This window comes from Symphalangus syndactylus, chromosome 4, assembly GCF_028878055.3.
Source record: "Symphalangus syndactylus isolate Jambi chromosome 4, NHGRI_mSymSyn1-v2.1_pri, whole genome shotgun sequence".
Lineage (NCBI taxonomy): Eukaryota > Metazoa > Chordata > Mammalia > Primates > Hylobatidae > Symphalangus > Symphalangus syndactylus.
Genome location: NC_072426.2, coordinates 75,821,213 through 75,836,402, shown reverse-complemented (window position 1 = coordinate 75,836,402; position 15,190 = coordinate 75,821,213). Strand labels below are relative to the sequence as shown.

The following is a 15,190-nucleotide window of genomic DNA, read 5'->3' as shown; positions in this document are numbered from 1 at the left end:
TTGAGCCCTGACATGATACCACAAGTGGAAAATTCCACACATAAGTATTTAACACAAACTTGGACTTAATACAAACTTGGTTTCATGTAAAAAATTATTTAAAATATTGTACAAAATTACCTTCGGGTTATGTGTATAAGGCATATTTGAAACATAAGTGACATTTTTGTTTAAATTTGGGTTCCATCTCGAGAAATCTCATGTGCATGTAAATATTCCAAAATCTGAAAAAAATGGAAATCTGAAACACTTTTGGTCCCAAGCATTTTGGGTTAAGGGGTTCTCACCTGTATGTTTATATGTATGTGTCCATGTATGTATATGTGTACGTGTGTGTATATGTATTTTTTTGCACTCATGTGTACGTATGTGTATATGTATTTTTTTTGCACTCTTTTCAGACATGGCACTTTAAGTACTTCAGAACACAACTCCTTAGAATAAGGGTGTTTCCTTAAATATCCACAAAGCTATTATCACATGGACAATTAAGAATCATTTCCTAATATTATCTCGTATTAAGCTCATATTAAAATTTCCCTCATTGTTCCCAAGATGTCTTCTACAGTGACTTCTTTTTTAACCCCAGTAAGGACCTAAACACCACTCACACCTTGAATTTGGATATTCCTCCTTAATCTTTTTGATCTAGAAAAGTCCTCAGGTTATTTTTTTAAACATATTTTTAACATTTTCTCTTGAAAAATTTCTAACGTACACTTTAGTGAAATGCACCACTGACACTTTACCTAGATTCACCAGCTGTTTACATTTGCTACATTGTTTTTCCATCTCTATAAACATACAGATACACATTAGTAATAGTATGCATTTTTTTTTGTCCTGAACCATTTGAGACTAAACTACAGATATAACACTTCTCACCCTTATTACTTAAGCATACATTTCCTCAAAAAAATGACTATTCTTTATATAACTATAGTACAATGATCACATTCAGAAAACTTATCAATGTATGATTCCATTACGGAACTTAATTTGACAAATTTCTTCAGTTCTCCTTTCCTTTTTCATAGTTACTTTTTCTTTCCAGATGTAGTATCCACTCCAGGATCATACATTAAATTACACTTAGATATCAGATGAAGTGGACTTTTTTTTTCCTTTAAAAATCAGTGCAAAAAAATTCAAGACAAAACAAAACAAACAAAAAAACCCTCGTATTCTGGATTTGTCTGATTGTTTCCTTATGGTGTCGTTTACCTTGGTTCTCTATCCCCTGTGTTTCCTGTAGAGAAGAAGTTAGGCTATGTTTTGATTAGGTTAAATCAGGAGGATGCTGCCATCAGTAGGAATGAAGAAGGCAAGAAGTTGCTGTTAGAGAGAAGATAAGGAATATAAGCTTTATCTATTTGAAGTAAAATAGGACTCCATACAAACATTGTCCAGTCATAAGTAATTCCCAAATGGGTATTCTTTTGTTTGTTGCATAAAAATTTCCTGGCAGGCTTTTAAAACAAGCTCCTTGGAGGATTCAGACTGCTCCCAGGGTGAGGTGCAGTGAGAGGTGGATGTTTGAAGTGGGAGTGCTGGGAGGGTTCTGGTCTGAAGATGGGGCTTTAGCAATCCCCTGCAGAGGCTGGAGTTGAAATAACACTGAGAAAGAGACTCTGACAGTGAACACTGAGATTATCTGTAAGCTTATAGGAGACAAATATGTATGTGTGTTCATGGTAACCATTTTAAAGATGTAATAGCTAACATCTGTTTGATTTCCGAAGTTTGGGTAGAAGCACTAAACCCACGAGTTGTTGGGCTGAAATGTAGTGTATAGAAGAGGCACAAGGTGTTTCAGCTTCCTCTCTGATCTCTTCTCGCCCCTCATTCTGAATCACTGGTTCTCAAACTTCAGTGTGCATCAGAAACACCTGGAGAGCTAGTTTAAATGTATAAATAGATGGTCCTGCCTCCAGAGACTTTTTTTTTTTGGTGGTGTATCCCGCTTGGGATTGGAATTTCCAGTGTATTCTCATCAGGTGATGCTGGCCTGGACTCCCACTTGGAGAACCACCACTTTAAATCATGATATGATTAGAACATGTAATAGAATTTTTTACGGAGTGGCTTTTCAGACTTGGTTTTAACTGCCCACACCTTTTTTTCTTCTTTTCTTTTCTTTTTTTTTTTTGAGACAGGGTCTCACTCTGTCACCCAGACTGGAGTGCAGTGGCATGCCACTGATTACTGCAGCCTTGACTTCCTGGGCTGAAGTGATCATCCCACCTCAGCCTCCCAAGTGGCTCGGACCACAGGTGTGCCCTACCACACCTGGCTAATTTTTGTATTTTTAGTATAGATGGGGTTTCACCATGTTGGTCAGGCTGGTCTCAAACTCCTGACCTCAAGTGATCTGCCCACCTCAGCCTTCCAAAGTGCTAGGATTACAGGTGTGAGCCACTGCACCCAGCCCTAATTTTTAAAATTTTTTTGTGGAGACAGGATCTCACTGTGTTGTCTAGGCTGGTCTCTAACTCCTGGGCTCAAATGATCCTCCCGCTGCGCCCTCCCAAAGTGCTGGGATTAGAGGTGTGAGCCACAACACCTGGCCCTTTTTATTAAAATAAATACTTTATGGACCTCATCTTTTTATTTATTTTAATTAATTAATTTAATTTTTAGGACAAGGTTTCGCTTTGTTACCCCAGCTGGAGTACAGTGGTACAATCATGGCTCACAGCAGCCTCAACCTCCCAGGCTCAAGTGATCCTCATGCCTCAGCCTCCTGAGTAGCTGGGACTACTGGTACCTGCCACCATGCGCAGCTAAGTTTTTTTGTTTTGTTTTGATTTTTGTGTTTTGTAGAGACAGGGTCTTGCCATATTGCCCAGGCTGATCTAGGACTCCTGAACTCAAGCAATCTGCCATGGCCTCCCAGAGTGCTGGGATTACAGGTGTGGGCCACCACATCTGGCCTGGATCTTCTCTTTATGTACTATATTAACAAATGAAGCTGTTGAGAAGAGGCTGGGAGGAGGGGCTGTGGAAAGAAGACAAGCAACCCTGACGCTTCAGATTGGAAACTGCCAGTGTTAGTCTGAGAAAGGACTTGGGAATAAATCAGCAGACCTGGGCTGGAGTCCTGGCTGTCAGCGTTTATGAATTGTGACCTCTTGCCGGCAATTTATGCTCTCTGAGTCTCAGTTCTCTCATCTGAAGATAGGAATTATAAGCCCTCTTTCCACATGAGATAATGCACACGAATGCATTTTTTAAAATTGTAAAATGCAGTGCAGATCTAACTGGTGGTTACTGCTGTCTCATTCTTGCCTTGGCTGTGTCCTGTGCCAGCGCTGTAGTCTGAGGCCATTCCCTTCGTTTCTGTAGAATGGCGGAGGAGTTGAAGGACTTCCATGACTTTGTGTTGGCATGAAAGTCATGTCAGAGCTTGGAGGTATTCGATGGGCTGATTTCTCATATTATTGAATAATGTGTGACCTGTGAGAGATTATGTGCTAGTTCTAGTAAGACTAAATGCCAGAAGTTACTTCCTTGAGGTTGGACTTCACCTGGTTTCATGCCTCCATTTTCACCTTTGATTGATGAGATAAATGAAGCTATCCACCTGTCAAGGGAGGCAGCAGGTTTGTGGTTTGCTCTGTCTTGTGTTGTGGTGCTGAGGTTTTGGCACTGGTATTGGGTGTGGTTTGGAGTGGAGAATGGGGGCCGAGCAGTGTACTTAGCATGAGATATTAGTCCTTCCCTTGTGGTGATACAGGTCATTATTTTGTTGTTGAACATTAGCTATGACATCTGTCTTCTGCCTGTATTGAGAAGGCAACACAAACATTTGTATAATGTTTAGCAGTGTTCCTGTAACAAGATTGAAGATGGGTCCTATGTTTCAGTTTATTGGAAAAGATTGGCTTTTTTTTTTTTTTCCTGAGACAGGGTCTCAACCTGTTGCCCAGGCTGGAGTGCAGTGGTGCGATCATAGCTCACTGTATCGTCCACCTCCCGGGCTCAAGTGATCCTCCTGCTTTAGTCTCCCCAGTAGCTGGGACTACAGGCACACGCCACCATGCCCAGCTAATTAAAAAACCAAAAATAACAACAAGAAAAAACTTATTTGTAGAGATGGGGTCCCCCTACATTGGCCAGGCTGGTTTCGAACTCCTGGGCTCAAGCAATCCTTCTGCCTCCACCTCTCAAAAGTGCTGGGATTACAGGCGTGAGCTACTGCACCTGGCCAATCAGCATTTTTACAAATGAAGCTGATTAAATCAGGAAAAGTCAGAATTGCATGTGTGATATCTGTCTTGAAGTGCTAAATGATTCATTTTTTTTTTTTTTAAGAACAGAACTTCAGAATATATTCTAAAAATGTTTGTTTTTGGCTTAAATAAATTGGAGAGTTACCCAGAGAATCTAGAGAGAAGCATAGTTCCTGCTGATCGTGCTCTTTTGTTGACTTTTTAAAATGAAGTGTTTTAGAAGTCTGAGGGGCATTTTTAAAAACAAAACAAAAAATTGAAATGTTTTCTATTTGTTATATCACTAGGACTTTATTTGTCTTGGTAACTTAACTATCGTGTGGCTAATCTGGTTGGTGGATGCTAACTGTAAACTGTGTGCCATGGTTATTATTTAAAGGACTTTTCAAACTTGTTTCTCTTTAGTCTTCGTGTTTCTCAACGTGACATGTGCACATGATCAGATAGCACTACTAGGATTGTTATGAAAAAGCAGAGCCTTCTTGGGAGAGGTTGCCTTTTCCAACTCTTGCTCCTGGTTCTTTTGATATTTACTTTAATATTTTTATGGAAATTGCTTATCTCGTTTCTTTTTTCCTGTTGTTTGTCATCTATTGAGTTAACATGGAAGGTTTAACCCTATTTCACTACCCTATGTGTGCTATGCCCCCACTCATAGGTAGCCACTTCTAGAATCTCTGTCTCTGTGTGCGTGTTTGTGTCTGCCTTTCTCCTCGCTCTCTCACACATGCTTTTTAGACCGCTTTGTTACAAATATGGTTACAAATTTGATTAATTATTCTAGGTTCACATTATTTTTATTATTAAAGCAGCTTATAACTGAACCATGTATGATACCTTGATCACCTTTTCTTTCCTTCACAACTTTTGTGTTTTTCCTGAAATGAGGAATGTTTTTTCCTTTGGTTGGTCTTCTGTATATTTATAATTAGCCTCAGCTTTAGTCAGTTGTTAAAATTGTGTCTTGCTGTGTTTAGTTGCATTGGGTACTCTTTCAGTGCCATCTTGAAGGGGTCACATTTGGGGTGTCTGGACTGGTCACTCTGCTCCAGGTTTGCAGCTGACGTCCTGGAATCTGGGATCCACCTTCACCATCGTCCCGGGAGCTGTCTTCTGTGTTATGTCTCCCGTTTTCATATGCTATGTCATTCTCATTCAGGGTTTATTGCCTTATTTTGTTGGAACACATCTTCCAGTTACAAAGGGGGTAATGTTTTTGGAAACGTTGCATTTCTAAAAAAGGTCTTTTTTCTACCTTCATACTTTACTGGTATTTGGGCAAGAAATGGAATTCTAGGATGGGGGACTATTTCTTGTAGGAGTTTTGAAGTCACTGGTAGATGATTGTCTAGATTCCAGTATTGCCTTATCCCTCACTGTGGCCTGTGCTGTGTTTTCTGGACGTTCTCCTTCCCTACCCCCCACCAATCTTCTGTTTTCTTTTGTGTTCTGGTGTGCCTTGGTGTATGTCTGCTTTTATACATTGTGTTGGGGTCTCTATGGAACTTTTTAATGTAGAAACATATGTCATTTTGGGGAATTAACTTGAAATTGTTTTTGGTTATTTCTCGGTTTTCCCAATTCTCTTTTTCTAGAACTCCTGTTATTCAGTTGCTTGACTTACTTGACTGGTCTAATTTTATTATTAGCCTTTTTTATCTTCTTTGTCTTTTTTTTTTTTTCCAACTTCCTAGGGGAGATATTTTCAACTTCTCTTAATTTTCCTGTTGAGCTCTTCATTTTTAGTATTTTACTTGTTTAGTTTTTTTAGACAGAGTGTCTGTTACACAGGCTAGAGTGCAGTGGCCCAGTCATAGCTCACCATAGCCTTAACTCCTGGGCTCAAGCAATCTTTCCGCCTCAGCGTCCTGAGTAGGTGGGCCTGTAGGTGCATGCCACGACACCTGGCGTATTTTTATTTTATTTTATTTTATTTTTTCGTACTGATGGGATCTTGCTGTGTTGCCCAGGCTGGCCTTGAACTCCTGGCCTCAAGCAGTTCACCTGCCTTGGCCTCCAAAGCGCTGGGATTACGGGGATGAACCACTGTGCCTGGCCTGTTTTTCATATTTTAATTCCAAAATACTTTTTTAAAAAAAATTCTCCCTCAGCACGTTTCTTCCTTTCTTGCCTTCCTCCCTTCTCATCTTCCTCTGCAACCTGGATGTACCGTTATCTGACCTCTCTTAGGATATCAGTGATGGATTTTTAATAGTGTCTTTTTATACAGCCTTTCAAGTTGTGTTTTGTTCTCTCTTCCATCCTTGGGGTGTTCTTAAAACTCTGTCTCTCCATGGTTGGCTCTGACTTAAGGCACTAATGGTAACTTGAGAGCACTGAGTTCAGGCAAGGGCGTACACTGTGAGCTTCACTGGGGGTCCTGGACTGGGCCAGATTCCCCCCTGCCTTTTCTCTTGAGATGGACAGAGGCCCTGGGAAAGATCTTCCCACCTCTAGCCTGCGGGGGATAAGCCCTGGCTGGCATTCTGAGAGCAAGTGGAAGCAGAGGGCTGGATTTTTCTGCAATCAGTATATAAATATTAACTTGGCTCCTCTCATTTTCAACAAGGCACCTCTACAATTGTTCCTCCTCTAGTTTCTCAGTCCAGGCATGCTGTCTGAGCCTGTAGTGAGCTGCCAGGGGCCGGGAGGGGCAGTCACTGCGCTCTCTGGAAGCACTGGGAAGCTGGGGCTTTAATTACTACAGACTTTCAGACAGTATTGTTATTTTTCCTCCCATCTTTTAAATTTATTATTATTTTAATTTATTATTATTTTTTCTGAGACACGGTCTTACTGTGCCCAGGCTGGAATACAGTGACGCAATCATGGCTCACTGCAGCCTCAAATTCCCCAGGGTCAGGTGATCCTCCCACCTCAGCCTCCTAGGTGGCTGGGACTACAGGTATGCAGTATCATGCCTGGCTCTTTTTTTTTGATATTAAAAATTGTTTCATTATTATTATTATTTTGAGATGGAGTGTCGCTCTGTTGCCCAGGCTGGAGTGCAGTGGCGCAATCTCAGCTCACTGCAACCTCCGCCTTCCGGGTTCAAGTGATTCTCCTGCCTCAGCCTCCTGAGCAGCTGGGATTATAGGCGCCCGCCACTATGCCCGGCTAATTTTTTTGTATTTTTAGTAGAGACTTGCTTTCACCACGTTGGCCAGGCTGGTTTCGAACTCTTGACCTCAAGTGATCCACACACCTTGGCCTCCCAAAGTGCTAGGATTACAGGCATGAGCCACCGCACCCAGCCAAAATTGTTTTATTATTATATTTTAGAAACAAGCTCACCGCAGCCTCGAACCCCTGGGCACAAGAGATCCTCCACCTTAGCCTCCCAAGTAGCTGGACTATAGGCACAGGCGCACACCACCACACCTCGGTGATTTTTCCAGTTTTTTGTAGAGATGGGGCCTCACTACGTTCCCCAGACTGGTCTGGAACTCCTGGGCTTGAGTGATCCTCCTGCCCCTGCCTCCCAAAGTGCTGGGAGTACAGGCATAAACTACCATGCCTGGCCTCTTCCCATCCCTGTTCCTGTGTTCTGACGTTCTTGGTTCTCCCCATTCCAGAGCCTCTTCCCGGCTCTGTCGGGGAAGTCTTGCTGCTTCCTGGCCTTCCCCACAGTTACCTTGGTGTTCCCTTTCTCGATTCTGCAAAGTGTGTCGCCTCTGGGCCACCTGCTCTTCAGCTTCCAAAAACTGTGTTTCCCTCATTTCCCTCTGTTCTCTTTGTCTTTGTGGGATTATGCTTGGAAAAAACAACAACAACAACAACAACAAAATCCCCACAATGTGTATTGTGGTTTCAGTGGGCTTTCAGGAGGAAATAAAAATAAAAGTGTGTCTTTTTGAGATGATATTTTTATCTTTGTGTTCACAGTGTTCTGAATCACCGCTGCCACTCTTCCCTGCTGCTCACACCCTCACCCTGCTCAGGGTCCTCCTCTTGTACCCTGTCCCTCTGGTCTGCTCATTTAAGAGCTGATTCTGCTAAAACCTCCCCATGAAGACCTTTCCAAGTGAGAGTGATCTTTCCTTCCTGAATTCACAAAACTTTTTTTTTGGTGAAGTTTTCTTTGAACACGTCTACTTCTTTTTTATGACTTGTTTATGTTTTGTCAGATAAATTTTATTTTATTTTTGAGATGGAGTCTCGCTCTGTTGCCCAGGCTGGAGTGCAGTGGTGTGATCTCAGCTCACTGCAACCTCCACCTCCCAGGTTCAAGTGATTCTCATGGGACTACAGGAGAAGGAGGAGCTGGGACTACAGGCGCACGCCGCCATGCTGGCTAATTTTTGTGCTTTTTGTACAGACAGGGTTTCATCATGTTGGCCAGGCTGGTCTCTTAACTCCTGACCTCAGGTGACCCGCCTGCCTCGGCCTCCCAAAGTGCTGGGATTATAGGTGTGAGCCACTGCGCCTGGCCTGTCAGATAAATTTTAATTTCTGATGTTGGGTGATGATTGTTTCTTTGCCTTCATGGAATGCTTTGCATATAGTAAATACTCAAAAATTTTTTTATGAACATAGATTTTTTTCAGTGATCTTTTTCTGGTCTTAAGTTAGACAGGATATTGACCATTGCTGTATGCCATGGTTAATGCAAAAGTAGAGTGCTATTTCTAGTTTCAGATACTTTTCTTGAAATTTGCACATGCGAGTAATATGCGGAGCCTATGCATTATACATGTCACAACTCACAAAAGCTCATTAACTTGTTGCATAGTATAAAGATGCTGTTTGTAGAATCTGAGAGATTTCCTGAAGGTAGGCTAGGAGGTAGTCTCGCTTTAGGACTTTGCACTGTTTTCCCTTACCACATTCTGGAGTAGAGTGGGCCTCAGCATTCCTTGCAACTTGCATCTTGTAGAATTACCTCTGCTTCCATTCTAACTTAGACTTAGGAAATGTTGTGTCTAGCACTAGGCAAGGTGAAGCTCATGTTCTTTATCTGAATAAGAGCAGTGATTCTTCATGTGGTTTTGTCTCCAGGTTTCTTCTGTGGGTTTGGACCTATCCTTGGGAGCCTTGCCCCATGAGGACATTCACTGCTTGATCATCTATTTGATGGATGAACTCTGCTCCCCATTTATTGCTGTGTGTGATGGACTTTTGGTTGTCATAATAAACAATTATTGTTAGTGTTTAAGTCTTTTGTTATTTTAAATGGACATATCCTGAATGAGAAACATTCTTCTTTTTTAATTGAATGTTGTATCATGTTTGTTTATTCACCCAATGACTGATACAATTATTGTAGAATTAGAGTTTATTGGTAGTATAAAAAGTGGCTTATCATAACTTTTATCTTCCCCCTAAGAGATGGTGCCTCACTCTGTTGCCCAGGCTGGAGTGCAGTGGTGCAATCACAGCTCACTGCAGCCTTGAATTCTTGTGCTCAAGGGATCCCCCTGCCTTAGTCTCCCAATTAGCTGGGACTGCAGGTGTGGGTCACTATGCCTTGGCCTTCTAAAGTTCTGGGATTACAGGGATGAGCCATCATGCCAGACCTTATCACAATTTTTTGCTTAGCTACATTTCTAAGTGTCTGTGGACTGGACAGCAGAGATTCCTACCGTTATTATTTTAAACTTTATAATGCAAACTACTACAAAGTGGAATCAATAAGTATGCTCTAACTTTTTCTCTACTGGATACTGGACTCTTCCCTTGAAAATAAAGCAAGTCCTCTGTTCATTGAAAGAGAATTATGTCATGAAAGCTGCCACTTAAAATCTCCCAAGAGACCACTGTTCTACGGAGTTGTATTTCTCAGTGGCAAAAATATCCTTCCTGGTTTTTAAACTCTTATGGGAGGAGGTCATTTTTATATGTTTTATTTATTTTTATTTTTATTTTTAATGCAGCATGCTCTGTTGGGGTTACTGTTGGTCTCCTGCTCAGTTCTTTTCAAAACGTCATATCCATTCAGCACATTTTTGTGGAGAGGCATTTAGTAAGTGGCAGTGTGATATTTGCCTTGGCATCATGTTATCATGATTGCTTGGCATAGCTGACTGTTGAGTCAGGACCCCTCCGGAGGCAGGAGTCAACCGTGGACTCAAAATTAGAAAAGCCTTGATCAGTTAGTTGAAGGATTACAAGCCAAGTTTATAGAGTATTTCAAAGAGGGGGTAACATATTCTGCTGATAGACCAAATAAGATGAGGACAGACAACAGACTTTTGTGTTAAGCATTGTGGAGGCTGCTGTGGATATGATGGAAGAGGAAGCCTGATTGGAATGGGGTTATGGGAGGAAGACACGCTTGAAGCAAGTATAGACAATTTAAAAAAAAAAAATTGCTGTGAAGATCATCAGAGAATTAGTATAATAACTGGAAGGTAAAGTAGTGTCAATGAAAGGCTTTGGCTGCATGTGTAAAAATAATTCACAGCCTTTAAAAGCTCACGCTTGACACCTGACTCTATCTTCCATACGATTGTGATTTTTAGGAACATTAACAGTGGGACAGGCTGGGCTCAGTGGCTCATGTCTATCATCCCAGCACTTTGGGAGGCTGAAGTGGGAGGATTGCTTGAGCCCAGGAGTTGGAGGCTGCATTGAGTTATGATTGCACCATTGTACTTCAGCTTGGATGACAGAGCGAAACTGTCTCTCAACAAAGGAAAACAGTGGGCTGGAGTTAGACTGTGATCTGCTTTGGGGGTGTGATGGTCAGGAAAAGCTCTTGGAGAAGAGGATGCCTGAGAAGTCTTAATGGACGGACAGGGCTGGCCTGGAGGGTAAGGTGGGGTCCAGGCATTGGAGGCCATGGGCACGGAGTCGGGGGAAAATTGTGCAGGGCCTAACAGGCTGTGAAAGGGAAAGTGCTGGGGAAAAGGCGGAAATGTAGCAAGTTCTGAAGGATGAAGTTATGAGGCTGAGAAAGTCCATAGGTGTGGATTTATTTCCAAGGGATGGCTACAAATATTATATAAAGGCTGCAGATAATGATCTCATCTGGAGGGAGTGAACAGGATTAGGAGGCTTAAAGAATGGTTTCATAAGCCACATTTTGGAGGTCGGTGTGCTTGTGTGTGTGGAAGTATTTTAGAAACAAAAGTTGATATTTAAGTTGATTGGGTCACCCTTGAGCTTGCTTGGTGGGAAGAGGTGGGCAGGATGTGGCTATTCTAAGTGGCCAGGGGACACCTCTTCCTTATTCACCCCCAGGACATTATTTCCAATTTTCCTTGAAGAGGAAATACCATTTACCATTAGTAAATGGTTTTGGGACTTCATTCTTTGGGGGCTCAACACATCTGGAGATGCCAAATTCTGGAGATGTCTCAGTGGCAGGTGTCCCAAGGACTCCTGGATGATAATGTAATTGGGATTCATATGCAGTCAGAATAGGCCCCACAAATGAAGAGGATGCCAACGTGTGTGTTTGTGTGTGAGTGTGAGTGTTTGTTTTACAGACTTACTCTCTGGGTTCTAGATAAATGATTCCTTTCATAGAGGTCCAGATAGATGAGGGTGCACAGGAACCCTGTTACTTGCAAAATGGTTTTAATGGTACTGTTTAATAACTTTGAGGATTAAGGTCTGAGTTACTTGCTGTGCTGGTTAAAAAGTGACAAGGATTGGTCATTCTGCATTTTTAAAATAAGTGTTCCATTTCAGTGATTCTTAGGCATGCTTTGTTAGAGATGGACTTGGAGAGCTTCTTAAGAATATGGATTCTCCCTGCACCCCTGCTCCAGGGTCTTAGTAGATCTGGAGCAGGGTCCAGGAATCTGTATTTTAACTCTTCATTAATCGTTTGCCTCCTTCTTCCAATCTTTGCTTCAGGAAAGAACTGTATCAAACATCATCTTTAGGTTTGAAGAATGGAGGATTGAACTTCTGGATAGTAATTGTGTTGCAGAATGAAAGCAGTAGGGAATGGTGAAACATGCAATTTAGTATATTTTCATCTGAATATGTATGTGACAGTGATGTAGAAGTTCAGAAACACACAACTATGTTTCTTCTTCAGATCATTTGAAAGCAGAGTTTTAAGGATTTTAAAATATGCGTACACCATATAGAAGTGTATAAAATTTAAAATGATGTCCTTTTTTTTTCCTTCTCCCCAATCCCACTGCAGGATAACCACTGCAAATTTTGAGGGGTGTGTGTGTGTGTGTGTTTAGGCATTTTAACGTGTGTGTGTGTTTAGGCATTTTAACGTGTGTGTGTGTGTGTGCGTGTGTGTGTGTGTGTGATTTTGTCTCTGTAAAAAGAGGCTGAAACCACACAGGATATGCTTTGTTCACTATGGTCTTGTCAGCATCCTTCTGTGTCATCTTTAGACCTAGTTGTAAGAAACACTTGGAGCCACCAGGGTGTGCAACCTACTTTTTGCAGATAAGCAAAAATACAAATTCTTCAGACACATAATATATGCTGTTTGCTTATTAGAATATTTCTGTAGATTGCACTAGGGGGTTAATAAGTATAATAAGTATTTCATATATTGGGCAATAGGAAATCTAGTGTGCTTTAGAGAAATCAGTATTACTTATGCAGTACATATTGCTGGTTTGTGCAGTTCCTATCATAATAGAGTATCAGCATCAGAGCCAAAGGGAAGAGTGTGTATGAGTCACTCCATCATAAAAGGAGCAGTGACTCAATACCAAACTTAGGGTGCTGCCTGAATTTTTAATCAATTGCAGTATTGTTGATATGGGGTTGATTCCTTTTTATGGGCAGGAAGTTATCACAGTTTAAAATGTCTAATTCCCTTTTGGTGATGCTAACTTGATATATTCAGTGTTTCTGTTCTTTCGTATAGGATCCAAACTACTGGATACAGGTACATCGCTTGGAACATGGAGATGGAGGAATACTAGACCTTGATGACATTCTTTGTGATGTAGCAGACGATAAAGACAGAGTGAGTTCAAGTCCTGGGGAACCTGTTCTGAATGCATTTTTTTTTTTTTTGAGGACTAGGGAGCGGGTGCGATTCTTTTCCTTTCTGTTTTAGACACATACTTTAAATTATGTTTGGGCCACCTACTCTAGTATATTTTCTCTAAGTATCATGAATCTTCACTGTCCTGAATACCAAGGTATAATGATTTTCTTGATACCTGGGACTTAACACTAGGTTTTGGGGTTTTAAAACTACACTTTTACAATGGAAATATCACAAAAAAGATTTATATGCCATATTCCGTCTTAATTTAACCAAATATAACATCTTTCTTCACAACTTGGGCCTGTCCTTATCATCTCTGTATATACAACATACAGCCGTTCTGCATTCTGGTCCCAGCGTTGGCCCAGAGAAGATCCATCCCAACAGTGGCCTGGGTGGTGCACTGTGTTCCTGTGCAATGGGCGAGTGTGTCCCAGGCAGCCTACCCTGTGCAGGGCCTGGCCCTCAGGAAGCCTGGCCTTGCTGTGCGATGGGCCAATTGTGTCCCGGGCAGCCTCTCCCATGCAGGGCCTGGGTCTCGGGAAGCTCAGCCTTTTCTCCATCAGTGCTCTGATGCTCTGTGTGTGCTTCCCCAGTCTTTACTGTGATCTGTGAGTTTGGCTCCTGGACATATCCACCTACTGCTCTTCAGTGTTCCCTCCCACTGCCCCACTTTTTTTCTGTACTCTTGAGAGGAATGAGGAGGAGGAAGAGGAGGGGGAGGAGGAACATTCAGCGTTTTGAGAATGTGTGACAGGATGTTTGGCTCTGGATGTAGAAGTCAGCAAATTCTTTTTTTTTTTTTTGAGATGGAGTCTTGCTCTGTTGCCCAGACTGGAATGCAGTGGCGTGATCTCGGCTCACTGCAACCTCTGCCTCCTGGGTTCAAGCGATTCTCCTGCCTCAGCCTTTTGACTAGTTGGATTATAGGCGCGCGCCACCATGCCTGGCTAATTTTTGTATTTTTAGTAGAGACATGGTTTCACCATGTTGGTCAGGCTGGTCTCGAACTCCTGACCTCATAATCCGCCTGCTTCGGCCTCCCAAAGTGCTGGGATTACGGACATGAGCCACCGCACCCAGCCCTGGCCACTCCTTTTGTATTTGGCTTATAAGGAATTGCAGAAGGGCTCATAGCCACATACATAGTTACATCAGCATGGTTGTATGTAGGCAGCGGCCTGGTTGACTGACTCCTAAAACCTCCCTGCGGTAGCACAGGATATTTAACCAGCTAGGTTACATCGTGAGGTCAGAAGATGGTAAGATCACCCAGATACTCACTCTCCTTCCTACTGGGGCTCCCTCTGGTTCCTGGCCCTCTCCCTGCCGGCCTGCTCTTCTTTCCCTCAGCTGTGAGCTGGATGCACACAGCTGTTGTGTCTTGTTCACACCTATATTCCTGACAGCATCATGCCTGGCTGAGAGTTGGTGCATATCTTAAACGTTTTCTTGAAATTTCAAGTAAGACAAAAAATATCAAATACCAAATATTGTATAAATTTGGAAGATTAGATTCACTGTTGCACCTGTCGTGGTGGAATTTGTCCCATGTGGCTCCTGTGGGCCAGGAATACATTGTATCAAAAAAATGCAGATCCTGGCTAACACGCGAAACCCCCATCTCTACTAAAAATACAAAAAATTAGCCAGATGTGGTGGCGGGCTCCTGTAGTCCCAGCTACTCGGGAGGCTGAGGCAGGAGAATGGCGTGAACCTGGGAGGCGGAGCTTGCAGTGAGCCGAAATCATGCCACTGCACTCCAGCCTGGGCAACAGAGCGAGACTCCGTCTCAAAAAAAAAAAAAAGGCAGTTTTCTGCCGACTTATGTTCTGATGCTATTTTTCTTGGTGCCATTTCTCCAGAGATTTATGAAGAATTTAAACAGGTGCTCTTTTTCCACCAGAATATTAGAAAGGGATGAATTAACGTATCAGTCTTTCAATGTCTTCCTCTTCTCCGTTCTTCTTCCTTCTTTTTTTTGTTTCTTTTTTTTTTTTCTTCTCTCCTCCCTCTCTTTCTCGGTCCCTCTCTCTTG

General features: G+C 42.2%; 1 protein-coding gene across 31 annotated transcripts in view; it reads left to right on the top strand.

The window, feature by feature from the left end:
* The window catches only part of PARD3 (par-3 family cell polarity regulator), a 712,145-nt gene that overhangs the window by 117,858 nt on the left and 579,097 nt on the right, over nt 1-15,190 (top strand). For all 31 annotated transcript variants that reach the window (XM_063638016.1, XM_063638015.1, XM_055275119.2 and 28 more), the window contains exon 2: nt 13,024-13,125. In XM_063638016.1, coding sequence (XP_063494086.1) covers nt 13,024-13,125 — 102 coding nt within the window. The remainder of the gene's footprint in view (nt 1-13,023; nt 13,126-15,190) is intronic.